The sequence below is a fragment of the Pelecanus crispus genome, chromosome 11, assembly GCF_030463565.1.
Source record: "Pelecanus crispus isolate bPelCri1 chromosome 11, bPelCri1.pri, whole genome shotgun sequence".
Taxonomy (NCBI): domain Eukaryota; kingdom Metazoa; phylum Chordata; class Aves; order Pelecaniformes; family Pelecanidae; genus Pelecanus; species Pelecanus crispus.
In genome coordinates, this window is record NC_134653.1 from 17539146 (window position 1) to 17552466 (window position 13321).

At 51.5% G+C, this 13321-nt stretch overlaps 2 protein-coding genes across 2 annotated transcripts in view; both read right to left on the reverse strand.

Moving 5' to 3' along the window:
- Window positions 1-2636, reverse strand: part of HMOX2 (heme oxygenase 2) — an 86041-nt gene extending 83405 nt beyond the window's left edge. Inside the window, exon 1 of the mRNA XM_075719196.1 lies at window positions 2594-2636. The gene's annotated coding sequence lies outside the window, so the exon portion shown is untranslated. The remainder of the gene's footprint in view (window positions 1-2593) is intronic.
- A 1128-nt stretch (window positions 2637-3764) lies between these two features.
- On the reverse strand, window positions 3765-9210 carry LOC104030277 (uncharacterized). Its single transcript, XM_009481934.2, has 2 exons — window positions 9103-9210; window positions 3765-4951 (listed from the first exon to the last, which is right to left on the reverse strand). Exons 1-2 carry the CDS (start codon window positions 9191-9193, stop codon window positions 3765-3767), a joined length of 1278 nt encoding a protein of 425 aa, XP_009480209.2. The 5' UTR covers window positions 9194-9210.
- Between the last annotated feature and the right edge of the window lie 4111 nt (window positions 9211-13321).

A 13321-nucleotide genomic window follows, 5' to 3' on the forward strand; every position in this document is an offset into this window, starting at 1 on the left:
GCACACAAAAAGTTATTTAAAGACTTTGGTGCACTCTCAGACTTCTGTCTCCCATGGCTTTTTTTGTAAAGGCTCAGTCTGACGTGTTCATCTCTATAGCAATACGCAGGGCGGCAGTGATGACACCAGTCCCTTTAGCCTGAGGTGAGGACAGTATAAGCACAGGAAAATATGGAAGCTCAGATTTTTCCTGATACCATCTCTAGCATAGACTCCTCCCCAACAAGCTGTGAATTCAAAAGACAAGTCAGCACAAATCAAACCCTGTCCTTTTCAGTATTAGGATATTGTATGAGAACTGGGAAGAAGGGAAGTCAAAATCATTATAACTCTCTTACCACCACACATCATTTCTTTTATTAAAAACTGGCAACTGAAAGCCCACAACATGGTCACTGGTCAAAGCCCTGGTTTCTTGGGGCATTCTGCTCCTCTGAAAGAGGCAGTGTCCTACACACCAAGAGGGAGGTTCAAGGAGCTGCCTACCTCCACTGCAGAGGCTGAAACGTTGTTTCATTTGCTACAAGGAGCTCTGCTCATCAAGACCCTGTCTGATGTTCAGGGTAAACACATACCTTCCCAGTGCCCTGACAGCACCCTGCTTGGGAGAAATCCAACAGCTACAAGAGGCAGGATAGCAGGGCTGGAGAGTGGAGAGAAGGTATGGTACAGAACACCTCAGCACTCCAAACATTTATTTCCCAGTAACGGTGTTCAAACTCTCTGAGAAAATATCCCTATCTCATCTAGCCAGCAATTAGTTTGCCCCTACACACATTTCCACAGCAAGCTGCACACTCAAGATGCACAGTTGCTCTTCTCAGGGTAGGAAGACACTTAATCCCAATAATCCCATGTCTTCTGAAGGAAGTAGACCCTGCTGCTGCAGAGAAGCAAGACTGGAAGTCCTGGCTTTGCTTGGGCACCTGTGGGAGAAGTTCAATTCACAAACACCCAGGCAGTACAGAGTTCATGTTTGCTGTTCAACTAGCATGCAACTTCAAGGTATTTCCCCACATGCAGAGCTTATATCCTTACTTTAACAAGCAGCAGAGTGTGGCTAGACCTACCCAACCATCACTGCAGCAGAGACAAACCCCAGAACCCCAGGCCTAGCAGTTTGAAGAATCATCACAGAGGTAACCTGGCAATCACATCAGGAGAGCTTCGCATCTCCTCCTCCCTCTGCGGAGGTATTCGGCACTGGCTGCTGCTGGAAACAGAGCCTTGCAGAGTAAGTTACTGCATTACCTGATCCCAGGGTAGGTTTAAGACTTCACCTGGACACAGCCTAAATTTAGGCAATAATTCAAGTCTAAAATACTTCTAGCAGTGCCCACACAAACACTACTTCTTTCCCACAGAGCTGCAGTCCAGCACCTCAACAAATTGACCAAGGAGGGAAACTCCTGGTGAGTTCACAGATCTTGTCCAGTTATGCACTTCAGTAAGCAGCCCTTGTGTCAGGCAGTGCATCAGGAATCTATTTTCTCACATCATCTAGGAGAACAGCACAAGGGGCAGGTCAATCAGGGTTAGATCTGGGGGGCAGGAAGAGCGCAGTGTGACAGACACACACAAATATATCAAACAGCCTTTGCTCTGGGGAGAGTCAGCACTTGCCCTGCCTGTTGCAGCATGCAGCCAGCTGTGCCTGGGACACACCAAGCAGGGCCAGTGACAGGCACTTACGGCTGCTGTATGTAATGCAGCGTTGTGTACCAAGCGCTAGGCACTGTGAGGCTTGAATAAGATATTTGTTTCACCCAACAATGCAAAAATAGGGACAGCAAGAGGCCTCAGTCCTCCAAGCTCTTCACCAAGCTCAGCTGGGTCAAGAAGAGCCAACTGCCCCCCATGCCGCTAGAGGAACCCAGCAGAGGACTCCTGTCCTGCAAGACGCAGGCATCCTTCACAAGAAGCTGCATGCAGGAATCACTGCAAGGATACAAGGCAACTGTTCTGGCATGCTTTCTCAGCTGCTGTGCAGACACTTGCCCATGGGAACAGAAGGAAGAGATTAGGGAGGCCTGACAATTGCTGGCCCGGCACGCCGCCAGAGCTCGGCTAGTCACGAGCACGCAGCTCTCAGACGGGCGCTGCGGGCCCCGAAAAGCTTGAGGCGTGCTGAGGTCCGTCCTTCCGCGGCCTGCGACGCGCCGGAACCGCGCCCCAGCCAGCAGCCCGGCCCAGGACAAGGCGGAGAGGACGGCCACGACAGCCCACCCTGCGGCTGGCAGGGCAAGAGGCAGAGCAGGGCCGGGGGCAGTCACGGGCCGGCCGCTGCTCCCAGGCCCCAGCCCGGCCGCCCCAGGCCCCAGAGGGCAGAGGCGCACGGACACGGCCCTCAGACGGCCTGGACGGGTTCCCCGGCCGAGCGTTTCCGCGCCGCAGGGTACCGGGCCCACCTGACCGCGGGAGCCGGAAGGCCGAGGCCGCTGCCTCCCGCGGCAGCTCCGGGGGTGCCTGGCCTCCTTCCGCCGGCGGGGGAGCAGCGAGGGCCCGGGACAGGCAGAGCAGAGCAGAGCAGAGCAGAGCCCCGCGGGCCTCAGCCCGGTACCGACCCGGCCCGCGGGAGAGGAGCGCCCGTTACCTGCGGAGCGGAGCAGGCCCCGGCCCGCCCGCGTTGCCGTGGAGACGCGCCGCGCGTACTCACCCGCCGCCGCCCGCCCTCTGCCCCGCGGCGCGAGACAAAGGCCTGGGCCGGCCGCCCTGAATTTATTGACGAGGGGGAGACGGCGCGGCGAATCAGGAGCCACCGACGGCACGCGCCGGCGCCGCCGATTGGTGGAGGTCGGGACATCACGGAGGGGCTCCAGCCCCCTCCCCACCTCCCCTCGCCGTCAGCCAACGGCCGCCTCTAGCGTCACGCGAGGCCGCGCCCCGGGGGCGGGCGGCGCGTGGGGCCGCGCAGGCGCCGGCGGCGCCGGGCGCGAGGGAAGAGGGCGAGGCTTGCGGCGGCCGAGGAAAAATAGCGGAAACGCTGGTTTTTAAGGACGGCTTTATTTGGCAGTTTTATAAATAATCCAGCCTCGCTACCGCACAGGCCGGCTCCCGCGGGGGCTCTGGCCCCTGCCCAGGCGGGCACCGAGTAGCCCACGCTCCCGCAGCGACCCCCACCAGCGCGGCCGGCTCCGCGCCCCAGGCGGGCGCCCCGCTCGGCCTGGCAGCCGGCAAAGGCAGCCCGCCGTGGGGCGCGGCCAGGCGGCCGGGGCGGGGGGGCTGAGGCGCACCAGGCTTTTGGCTTCTCTGTGCTACGGGCCCAGCCCACGGAGCGAGGAAGGTAATCCAGAGCCTCTGAACAACCCAGTGGGCGGGGAGGGAACGCAAGGGCTTTTGTTTGTCTAGTCGGAGTGCTGCAGGCTCTACGATAGTCCATTTGGTTCACTCGACAAATTGTCCGAAATGTGTGTGCACAGAGAAAAGGCAAGGTATTTACCTTCCTCTAAAATACACCACCACGTACATTCCAGCCTTTTCAGACAAATTCCTTTCTCTCCCCTTCCCAAGAGCTATCCCTCCAAACACCACCTCCTTCCCCTGCTGTGTCACACGCTCTTCCCCAAACCTGCAATTCAGCTCTTTGCACTGACTCTCCCCTTCTTCCATGTCTCTCTTTTAGGACTTGTTCACCTAAAAAGAAACTGCTTTCACCCTCCGCAAAGCAGGGTGGTCAATAGAGTGAAGGGAGAGAGACGCTGGGCTTTGCTCCCCAGGGATGCTCACAGGGTACCAGACCTAACTGCGCCCCACACTCACCCCTCCTAGGGCTCCCCACCCCTGTGGATCTGCTGGTGGCGGAGGAGCGCAGAGCTCACGGTGAAGCCCTTCCCGCAGTCGGCACAAGCGTAGGGACGCTCCCCGGTGTGGATGCGCCGGTGCTGGATGAGGTGGGCGCTCTGCCGAAAGCTGTCCCCGCAGTCAGCACAGGCGTAGGGCCTCTCCCCTGTGTGGACCCGGTGGTGCCGGAGCAGGGCTGATCTCCACAGGAAGCTCTTCCCGCACTCGGTGCACTCAAAGGGGCGCTCCCCGGTGTGGAAGCGGCGGTGCTGGATGAGGTGGGAGCTCACAGTGAAGCTCTTTCCACACTCCGTGCACCCGTAGGGGCGTTCACCCATGTGGAAACGCCGGTGTTGGATGAGGGCTGAACTCACGGTGAAGCTCTTCCCGCACTCGGAGCACTCGTATGGCTTCTCCCCGGTGTGGACCCGCTGGTGCTTCATGAGCTCGGAGCTCTGGCTGAAGCTCTTCCCACACTCTGTGCACTCGTAGGGTTTCTCCCCGGTGTGGACCCGCTGGTGACGTGTCAGGGCTGAGCTCACACTGAAGCTCTTCCCACAGTCGCTGCACTCGTAGGGTTTCTCACCGGTGTGCACTCGCTGGTGCTGGATGAGCTGCGAGTTCCCGGAGAAGCTCTTCCCGCACTCGGCGCACTTGTAGGGCTTCTCGCCGGTGTGGGTTACCTGGTGCCGGATCAGCTTTGAGCTCATGCTGAAGCTCTTTCCACACTCAGAGCACTTGTAGGGCCTCTCCCCTGTGTGGATTCTCTGGTGCTGGATGAGATGCGACCGCTGCCGGAAACTCTCCCCGCACTCGGTGCAGGCAAAGGGTTTCTCTCCAGTGTGGATTCTCCGATGCTGGACGAGGTTGGAGCTCACCCGGAAGCTCTTCCCACAGTCCCCACATATCGTCAGTCTCCCCACAGAAGGATTTCTCTGCTGGATAATATCTGGCAGCCTCCTGAAACTTTTTCCACGCAGCATCACTCGGCTTTGTCTCTTCCCCAGAGGTCTCTGAACCCTTTCTGACCTGCGTGGGAGGACTGGGTCCTGTGCAGGACTCTGGGAACTGTTCTCCTTAGAGAGTCCCAAGAGTAAACCTTTGGGCTCCACTGGCCCGGGGATGCCTTGGTGGGCATTTTCCTCTTTCTTGCTCACAATCCCATCTTCAGCTGCAATAAAATGAGAATCCAGAGAGAAGTCACAAGCAGGACAGGAAACTTTGGACAGGGGAAATCAAAAGGGGCAAAATTCTGAAAATTCAGCAGACTGACTTTATGTATAAAAAGTTCTGATATTTCCCTCCAAACTACACAGTGGATTTTTCAAAGTGTTCACAGGAACAAACCCTGGAAATAGCCCTGCATGCTTTGCCAGAACCTGAATCTACTGAAATTATTGGCATATTAGAAGTAAAAGTTTAGTGCTTGAATGGGAAAGATGGCTGCTCTTCCAGGATATTGTATCTGAAAATGTTATTAAAAGTTGAACTGGGAGTCAGAGGAAGGACATAAAGAACTGCCTTGTTCAGCAGAACATTACTTGGGTTGCAACAGATGCAACCTCCCTGCTCTTGTGCTGCTAGTAATGCAGAGAGAGAGAAGATGCACAAAGGAGACACTGACCCTAAGGCATGAGACATGCAGACCACCTGGAGCCTGGCTTATGCGAGTCTCAGAGCAGAAGAAAGGTAACTTCATGCTTCCATTGGTGCAGAACAAATCTGCTGTGAAAGGTGGTTGGTGAACTGAAGATCCTCCATGGCTGATTCCAGATTATGTGCTCAGGAAATCTGATAAACGTAGAAGATGAAGGTAGTGCAAGTCAGTGGAAGTAACACCAGCTGAACAGTTATGAATGCCTCCTGGGACACAGGCAATGAACAAATCCCTGCCCTCTTATTCACATAAAGTCTTGCAGAAGCATAACCAGTATGAATCTATGCTGTGCAGACTCAAGGTCAGCTGAAAGCTTTCCAAGACAAGGGGCTTGCATAGATTTCTAGGGTATTTACGCAGAGCAGCAACTCCTTCCAGCCCCCTGCTCTAATGTAGTTTGATGAGCATCCTAGCAAGTTCAAAAGCAGATACCCCCAACAATGCTGTGGCTTTTGCTGTCAGCGGGGAAATGTAGCTCTTTGCAGTCTTACTGAGGGCTTACATGCTAAATTGGCAAGACAGGACCTGTGTGGCATGCACCCTTCTGCTCTCAGGGAAGGGTAAATGGACATCAGAGGGATGTACATGGGATGTAGAAATGGCAACATACATCTCTGAAGAGAGGCATCGCATCCAGTTTTCAGACAGGTCAATCAGGGAAATAGATTTCCAGATGATCTCTTTATATGGACTTCCAGGGGTGAAGGATGATTTGCTGTTGACTATACGTAGACCCAAAATATGGAACAGGCTGAGGACTAAAGCCACAAACACACAGACCTCCAGATTTGCCTACTTAAAAGATTCAACGGCTACCTCCTGGTTCTCTGAAAACTCTTGTGAAATAAACTGGTAACATTATCAGTTGCATGGGATTAATGTACAAACCACAGGCGCTTCCTGTGGTCTGGCAGAGTTGCAATAAGGAATTTGCATGCCTTAGAAGAGGAGAGTCACTACTGAACTCTAAGTATGCAGTAAAGGAAGGAGAGTCTAGAATTTCAACCCAGACTGATATACATACATATTTTATCTTCTTCTTTCTAGTCAGTGTAAAAAAACATCACAATATGATTTCACAGTGAACTCCTGAGATACCTTTTATGGTAGTTTGGTGTGGTAGTGATGCCACTTCTTCCCTCATATAGTTTTCACTAAAATCATCCCTTGAGAGGAACAGAAACTGGAACTTTGCTATTCACCATGAAGACATTTCCATTTGTCTGCAGCTACGCCATCCAGGCCTGGAGGAAAAGAGAAAGTGATATCCAAAGACAGAATAAGAGGAGGACATTTCTGGCAGGGCAGCATGAAGCTCTTGACCTGTATGTCAGACTTACTGAGGAGACAACGGAGCTAGTGAACTTGTTCTGTTGCTGTTGTGCCCAAAGTGATATCCTTCACCTATGCTAGCTTTGATACTTACACAGAATTTTGGTTCTTTACACAGAACTTGAAAAGGCCTTCAAAGTACATGAGAATCAAGTCTTCTATGGTATTCTGTACTTTTTGGAGAAGGTTGGGACTTTCAAGCTTCTTATTACAATTATTACAGCCATGGCTCCAGTTCTCAACTTCTACAACCATTTTTGTTACTTCTGAGCTACTAGGTATCTTCATTGGCATCTGGGACAAGTTGCCTGTAAAGGGTTTGATCAAAATCGTGACGACAGGAACTCACTGGAGGTATTTGAAGTGGGAGGAGAGTAAGTTCACAATGCTGAGGAATTAATACTGGAAGCATAAGGCTGAACTGGCAAAAATTAATAAGCAAGAGAGATAGGAAGAATGTGGTTCTTCCTCAGCCCATGCCAATTTGGGTTGATGGTAAGACCTCTGATATGGCCAAGACTGCCAGTGCTATAGCTACAAGGCAAGCTCCAGGTAAACAAAGTAAGCATACATATTGGGAGAGAACGCAAATATGTCCTTAAATGTACCCATGGATCTCTCTTAAGAGAAGCCAGCAGTAGAAGTTCTGGCTGATGCTCTGGCCTGTCTCACAGCAGCAGGAGGACACAGCAATCATCTCCAGTACCGAATTCAAGAGTTCACAGAAGAGAAACCTGTGAGAACTATTAAAAATAACACACCACCATCATGAGTAAGCCTCAGGCTGCTGGATGGCAGCAGACTGTGCTGGGGAGGCGTCATTGTATGTTTTATCTTATCCCCTTCCCTGGCATCCACTTCTAGCCAGTCCCTGAATCTCTGAAACAGGGCTTGGAGCCACACAGGCCTTTGGTCTAACCCAGCAGGGCTGTTCACGTGTCCTCACAACACTGCTGGACTCCTGACTGTGGTACCTCACTGTCAGGGGACTGGAAGGTGGCTGATGTGATGCCAGAGAAAGAGCTCGAGGGGAGGGGCCCAACATTCCAAGCAAATGAACAGAAATCGGAGTAAGAGTATTAATGGACAGATGACCAAAGAGGGCAGACTGGGGAAGAGCTGGCATGGCCTTTGGAAAGAGATGTCTCACTTCACAAACCACTTGGAGTTCTTTAGAGATGTCACCAGTTTTAGCAAAAGGGAGATCTGGAGTCCAAAGGCATTCCCAAAAGACATTTGTCCTTCACCAAAACTGAGAAAGAAACTAATCTGCTGTGGGATGAATGACCCTCAATAAGGTGGTAAGGGAGGGAAAGGGGAGGTGGAAACATATGCTGATGATTCTGTGTTATTCAGGGTTAAAGACACAAAGGCCGAGTATAAAGAGAAACTGTGGCAGGTGACAGGGGAATGACAGGGGACATTCACTGCAGGTAAACATCAAGAACTGCAGAGGGGAACAGTCTCTTTACCTTGCACTTATACCAGGATGGGCCTAGGATGTTCTTGGTATCGTTCAGGAATAACACCCTGGAGTTAGAGCAGATGGATGAAAACTGAAGCTCCTAGGCAGACAAACAGCTAGTCAAATGTTAGTGATTGTTGGGAAAAAAACAGAGGATAAAAGCGAATGTAATTCTGCCTTGCTGCTCAAGCCCCACATCCTAACTGTGTACAAGGGGGCGGATGGATCCCCCATTTCAGAGAAACTCTAATGGAGCTGAGGAAGATACAGAGGCATGGCATGAATGATCAAAGGCACAGAACAGCTTCTGTATAGGAGATAACTCAACTGCCCATTCTGCTGGGAAAAGGTGATAGGGGATATCACAGAGAACTATAAAAACACAAGTGGCCTGTGGGGTGGGTAGGGATCCATCCTGCACCATCTGTTCTAAATTAAGAACTACTGACATCAAATGAACTACTAGAAGGCAGCTTCAGAGCAAACCGAAGGAGGCAGCAACTCATAAAACAGCTGAATAAGCGGTGGAACTCTTTGCTGCAAGCTGTCATGGATGCTAAAATGTACATAGCTTCAGAAGGCAAGAAAGTACACAGTGAGCGGCAAATACCGGGACGTCAGATGTCTAGTTCGGGAGTTTCTGAAGCCACAAATTGCTTGGGCCTGGGAAAGCACACAGGGACACACCACCGCTTGTCTGCTCTGCTGCGTGCCTCCAGTACTGGCCACTGTCAGAGACGGCAGGCAGAGCTGGAAGCACCCTGGTCCGGCCCAGTACCGCTACTCTTGCTCATTCTGGTGGGATCTGGGTATCCTGGAGCCGTTTTTCTCACCAACAGGTTCACAGATGATCGCACCCGCCCCTTACCTGGACAGGTGCCACTCAGAACGGTCTTCCCTTTGTAGGCGTGGAGGTGGGAGAACCACAGTTCCTCCTTCTGATCCATGTGGGAGATCATCTCCAGCTCCGCTCCTGGAGGTCCTGCTCCGGGAAAAGAAACGGCGAGGGTCAGGAGAGCTGGGCTTTAACTGACCGCTCCGAGCGGAGGGGCTTCTGCACTTGGGAACTCGCAACTCCCCGCTGAGCAGGGACCCCCGCTCCGCGGGGCGCAGCGCACGGCGCGCCGGGCTCCCCAGCACCCCCACCGCCCCGGGGGAATGAATGCAGCCGCAGGGCTGGGGGGGGCTGACCGGGGCCCGACCGGGGCGGGGGCTCCCCCAGGCGCGGCGGGGAGGCGGCGGGGAGCCGCCGGGCTGGCCCCGGGACGGGGCCCCGTACCTGCGCTCGGCCCGGCCGGCCCCGCCGGCAGCGGCGGACCCCGGGGCGCCGGGGGCGCTGTCACGTGACGGCGGCGGCCAATGGCGGGCGGCGCCTTCGCCGCTGAGGGCGACCGAAAATGGCGGCGTCGGGGGGGGGCGACGGGGCTGGTCCCACCCCGCGGCTGGGCTCCCGCCGGCCAAACCGGGCCCTTCTCGAAGGCGGCGCCGGCTCCGCAGGCCGGCCGGTGGCGAGCGGCAGGCCGAGGCCAGCTCTCCCCGCGCTCGGGCACCTGTAGGGCCTCTCCCCCGCGGGTGGGTTACCTGGTGCTCACGCCGAAGCTCTCCCCACGCTCCGAGGGCCTCTCCCGTGTGGGCTGTCCGGTGATGGATGAGACGCCATCGCTGCCGGAGGCTCTCCCCGCAGCTTTCTCCAAGGGTACCTGAAGAGGGCAAGGCTTCAGCTCTGTGTGTCCGGGAGGGCTCATTCGTGTCAGGCGAACAGCAAATGCCCAAGCTTGCGGGGCAACACGGACCCTTCGCTGCAGAAGCTCAATGTATGAGACACAATAGCAGCCAGCGCTTTCTAAGGAGAAGAAAGTATCTAGAGGACACCAAATCATAGCTCTAGAAATTTGTACGTGGGCTCAGGGCCCTCCCAAGAGCTGAGGACCCTACCAGGGGCACTGTCAGGCTGCTGGAGCCTCCTAGGTCCTGAGAGTAGAGATGTGTGTGTGCCTTTGGCGTTGGGAAGGAGGAGTGAGCTTGGGCACGACCTTAAATCCTTCACAATCACTTAAGTCCTTAGTGAGAACTCAGTCTTTAGTAATCTCAACTTACAAGATGACTACCTGGGCAGTAGAGCAGCTGGAAATGTGAGGAACCTGGGCAGAGAAATACTGCAGGTACCTCTGAAACCCTCTTCTGGGGGACAGCAACTGAATCACAGCCACGTTTTTGCTGAAGGTTGTGTCAACTCTCCCAGGCACTTTGTTTCATTAAACAACAAGCAGCTTATATGCAATGCCTCTGAAAGAAATTTTATGCTGGAATGATGTGAAAAGCAAACAAGCACATTTGAAATGCGCTTCCAGAACAGCTCCAGTCCCCTTGAAGAACTGCAGGAAGGATTGCTCTCGGATTTATCCCTTCGATATCTAAATGCTGGCACTGTAAGCATAATACCTGGGCTCTGTTGGCTCAGTAGAAGGGGAAGGCGCAGCAGTCACCACTCTGCGCTTTACAGCATTCTTGTATTTTGTAGTTAAATTGGCGCCTCCATGGGTCTTGGCCATGGCAGAGACCACGGTGATGGACCACACCCACTCAAGATATGCCATTAAGACAGGGTGACTTCTGGAGTAAGTGGACGCACAGAACTGTGCCCATATAAGAAAACAGCTCTCTTCTCATGTGCAAGATTATTACATAAACATCTACAGCACAGCTTTTCAGAGTAAACCTATTGAGGCTATTTCTTCAGGCAGGAAATGTGACAATACACAAACCAACATGGTGGTAGCTGCAAAGGAGTATCCATAATCAACCCCACATTTGATTGTCACAGCGAATTTAGAAACAGTGTTTTCCAAAGCTCACTCAGAGCTCACATGGTGCATCTTGGTAAGACAGAAGCTTTGTGCAATGCCAGTAACATATCTGCTCTTTAACTGAAAAAACAACTGTTATCTTAGTTGAAAAGGTATTTTTTTTCTGCAGCCTTGAACAGTTAAAACAAACAGAAGTATCAAAATATTTTTGATAGCTGTTACTACACAGTTGGAAATAAAAAATGATGACAAAGTATTTTCCAAGACAGATGAGCCTGCATTAGGAAGGTAAGAAAACACAGAAATATATACAAATCGAACTGTTTGGCAACACGTTATCACTGACAGATGGCAACACCAGTGTTAGCCTGGGGAGGCAAGCTTTGCTTACAGATGAATGAAGCAGGCAAATGGATAATTGCTTTCAGATAATTTGCAGTATATGTCAGATATGTCCTTGTGGTCTTGAAGGCTGTAAAAGATTTTAAATCCTTTTCTCATCATCTGAGAAAAGTTCTAGAATTAGAGAGACATTTCATTTTGTCAACTTCAGCAACAAGGAAGCATCGAGGCAAGCCTCTGCAAAGCAGTCACCTCCAAATCCTGACAACACAGATGTGATATTTAAAATCATCTTTCTGCATTAGGCAAAGACTGCCCAGTTGCAAGATGTAAGGATGACAAAGATAGGATGGAGACACTTTCAGTGACTAAAATTCAGGTTTTTTTCGTAACATGCTAATCAGCTTTTTATGATAGAATGCTGTTTGAACTATTGTAATTTATATCCACTGAACCTTAACACTGCATTCATTGAAGGTTAAGATGTAATAAAGAATTAATTACAAAATCTTTCATCATTAAGATAATACGTATTACCTAAAAACAGAGTGAAAAAGCTGGGGAGGGATCTTATTTATTTTCCCATATTAAGACTGGTAAACAGAACTGACGGTTTTTCCATGTATGAAGTGTGTACTTGAGAGAGAAATACACGGTACGCTGAAGGAAACATTTCCTAGAATGCCACTTAAGGCAAGCCTTGTCCTCTTCGTGTAACAAAGTCACCTTCTGGCAGCTCTTGCACAAGAAGGTGGGGGAGGAAAAGTGATGTGACTGCCAGGGAGGAAAACTATCCCAAATTCCTGAAAATTCACCAGGCATGTCAAAAGGCCCTGCTAGGAGGTCCCTCCACCATTATACATGCCATGGACACCTGACAGAGAAGAGGTCACCCATTTCCCCTTCACCAGCAGCCCTCCCCTCCAAGGCCAGACTGGACCCTTCCCCACAGCCCATCCTCCCGGCAGACCCCAACACCTTCCCCCCAAGTCTCCCTTACCTTAGGGCTGCACAGCCCAGATGAACCAGGTAGATTGTCTCTCCAGGTAGCCAATCCACTGTTCATCAGCCACTGCCGGGGGATCTCTCCCACCACTCCTCGCTGCAGGGTGCCCGTGTTGACTCCTCTTCCTCCAGTTCCCTGCTCAGGTTTCAGCCACTACGGGTGCAGACTGCAGACTCTACTGCTCTCGACTAGACCCAGCGTTGCCACTTAGAACCCCCCCAAGTCTGTCATAAGACATTACTTACAGTTTATCATTAGTACCTTACAAATTTTTTATTGCATATAATATAAATCAAATAAACCCAAAGATACACTGTATCAAAAATAGAAAAAAAATTTTTAACTTCCAAATATATAAATACATTTAGAAATCTGGCTTCTTTTTTTGAAGTGTTGTGTCCATTTTGTTCAGTGAGACTCTTTGCAGACTCAGAACTGCCAGAACAGACAAAAGTCAGAAGATGTTGTGAAAGTAAATACATAAAAGATGACAATTTAGGGTCCAAGTCTTCCCCAACAGTCCCAGACAGTTTGCAAACTAAGATCAGTCCAGTTTGGAAATGAGACTGATCAGATAAGTGGGTTTAGATCAGGTTATAAGAAGTGCTGAAGAGATCCAAGTGGTCACTATAATACTGTCTTAAAAACATCTTTGTCGAGGACATACTCAAGCTGCACTGACAAGGTAAATCGGCGCTCAGAAAATGGAGCAGATGGTATCTCTAACACAGATCCAGCATTCAAGTGAACATACAGAACTGCATGTTCGAATCTAAAGGGCTTTCACATGACATCTGGTGTCAGAGGGCGCTTTTGGGAGCCATCACAAAGAGACTAGAACAACACCTCCACTGTTTTGCAGACATTTAAGAAACACAGATTAAGGAGTTCTACCAGAGACTGCAAATTGAACCAGGGACAGAAGAAAGGCA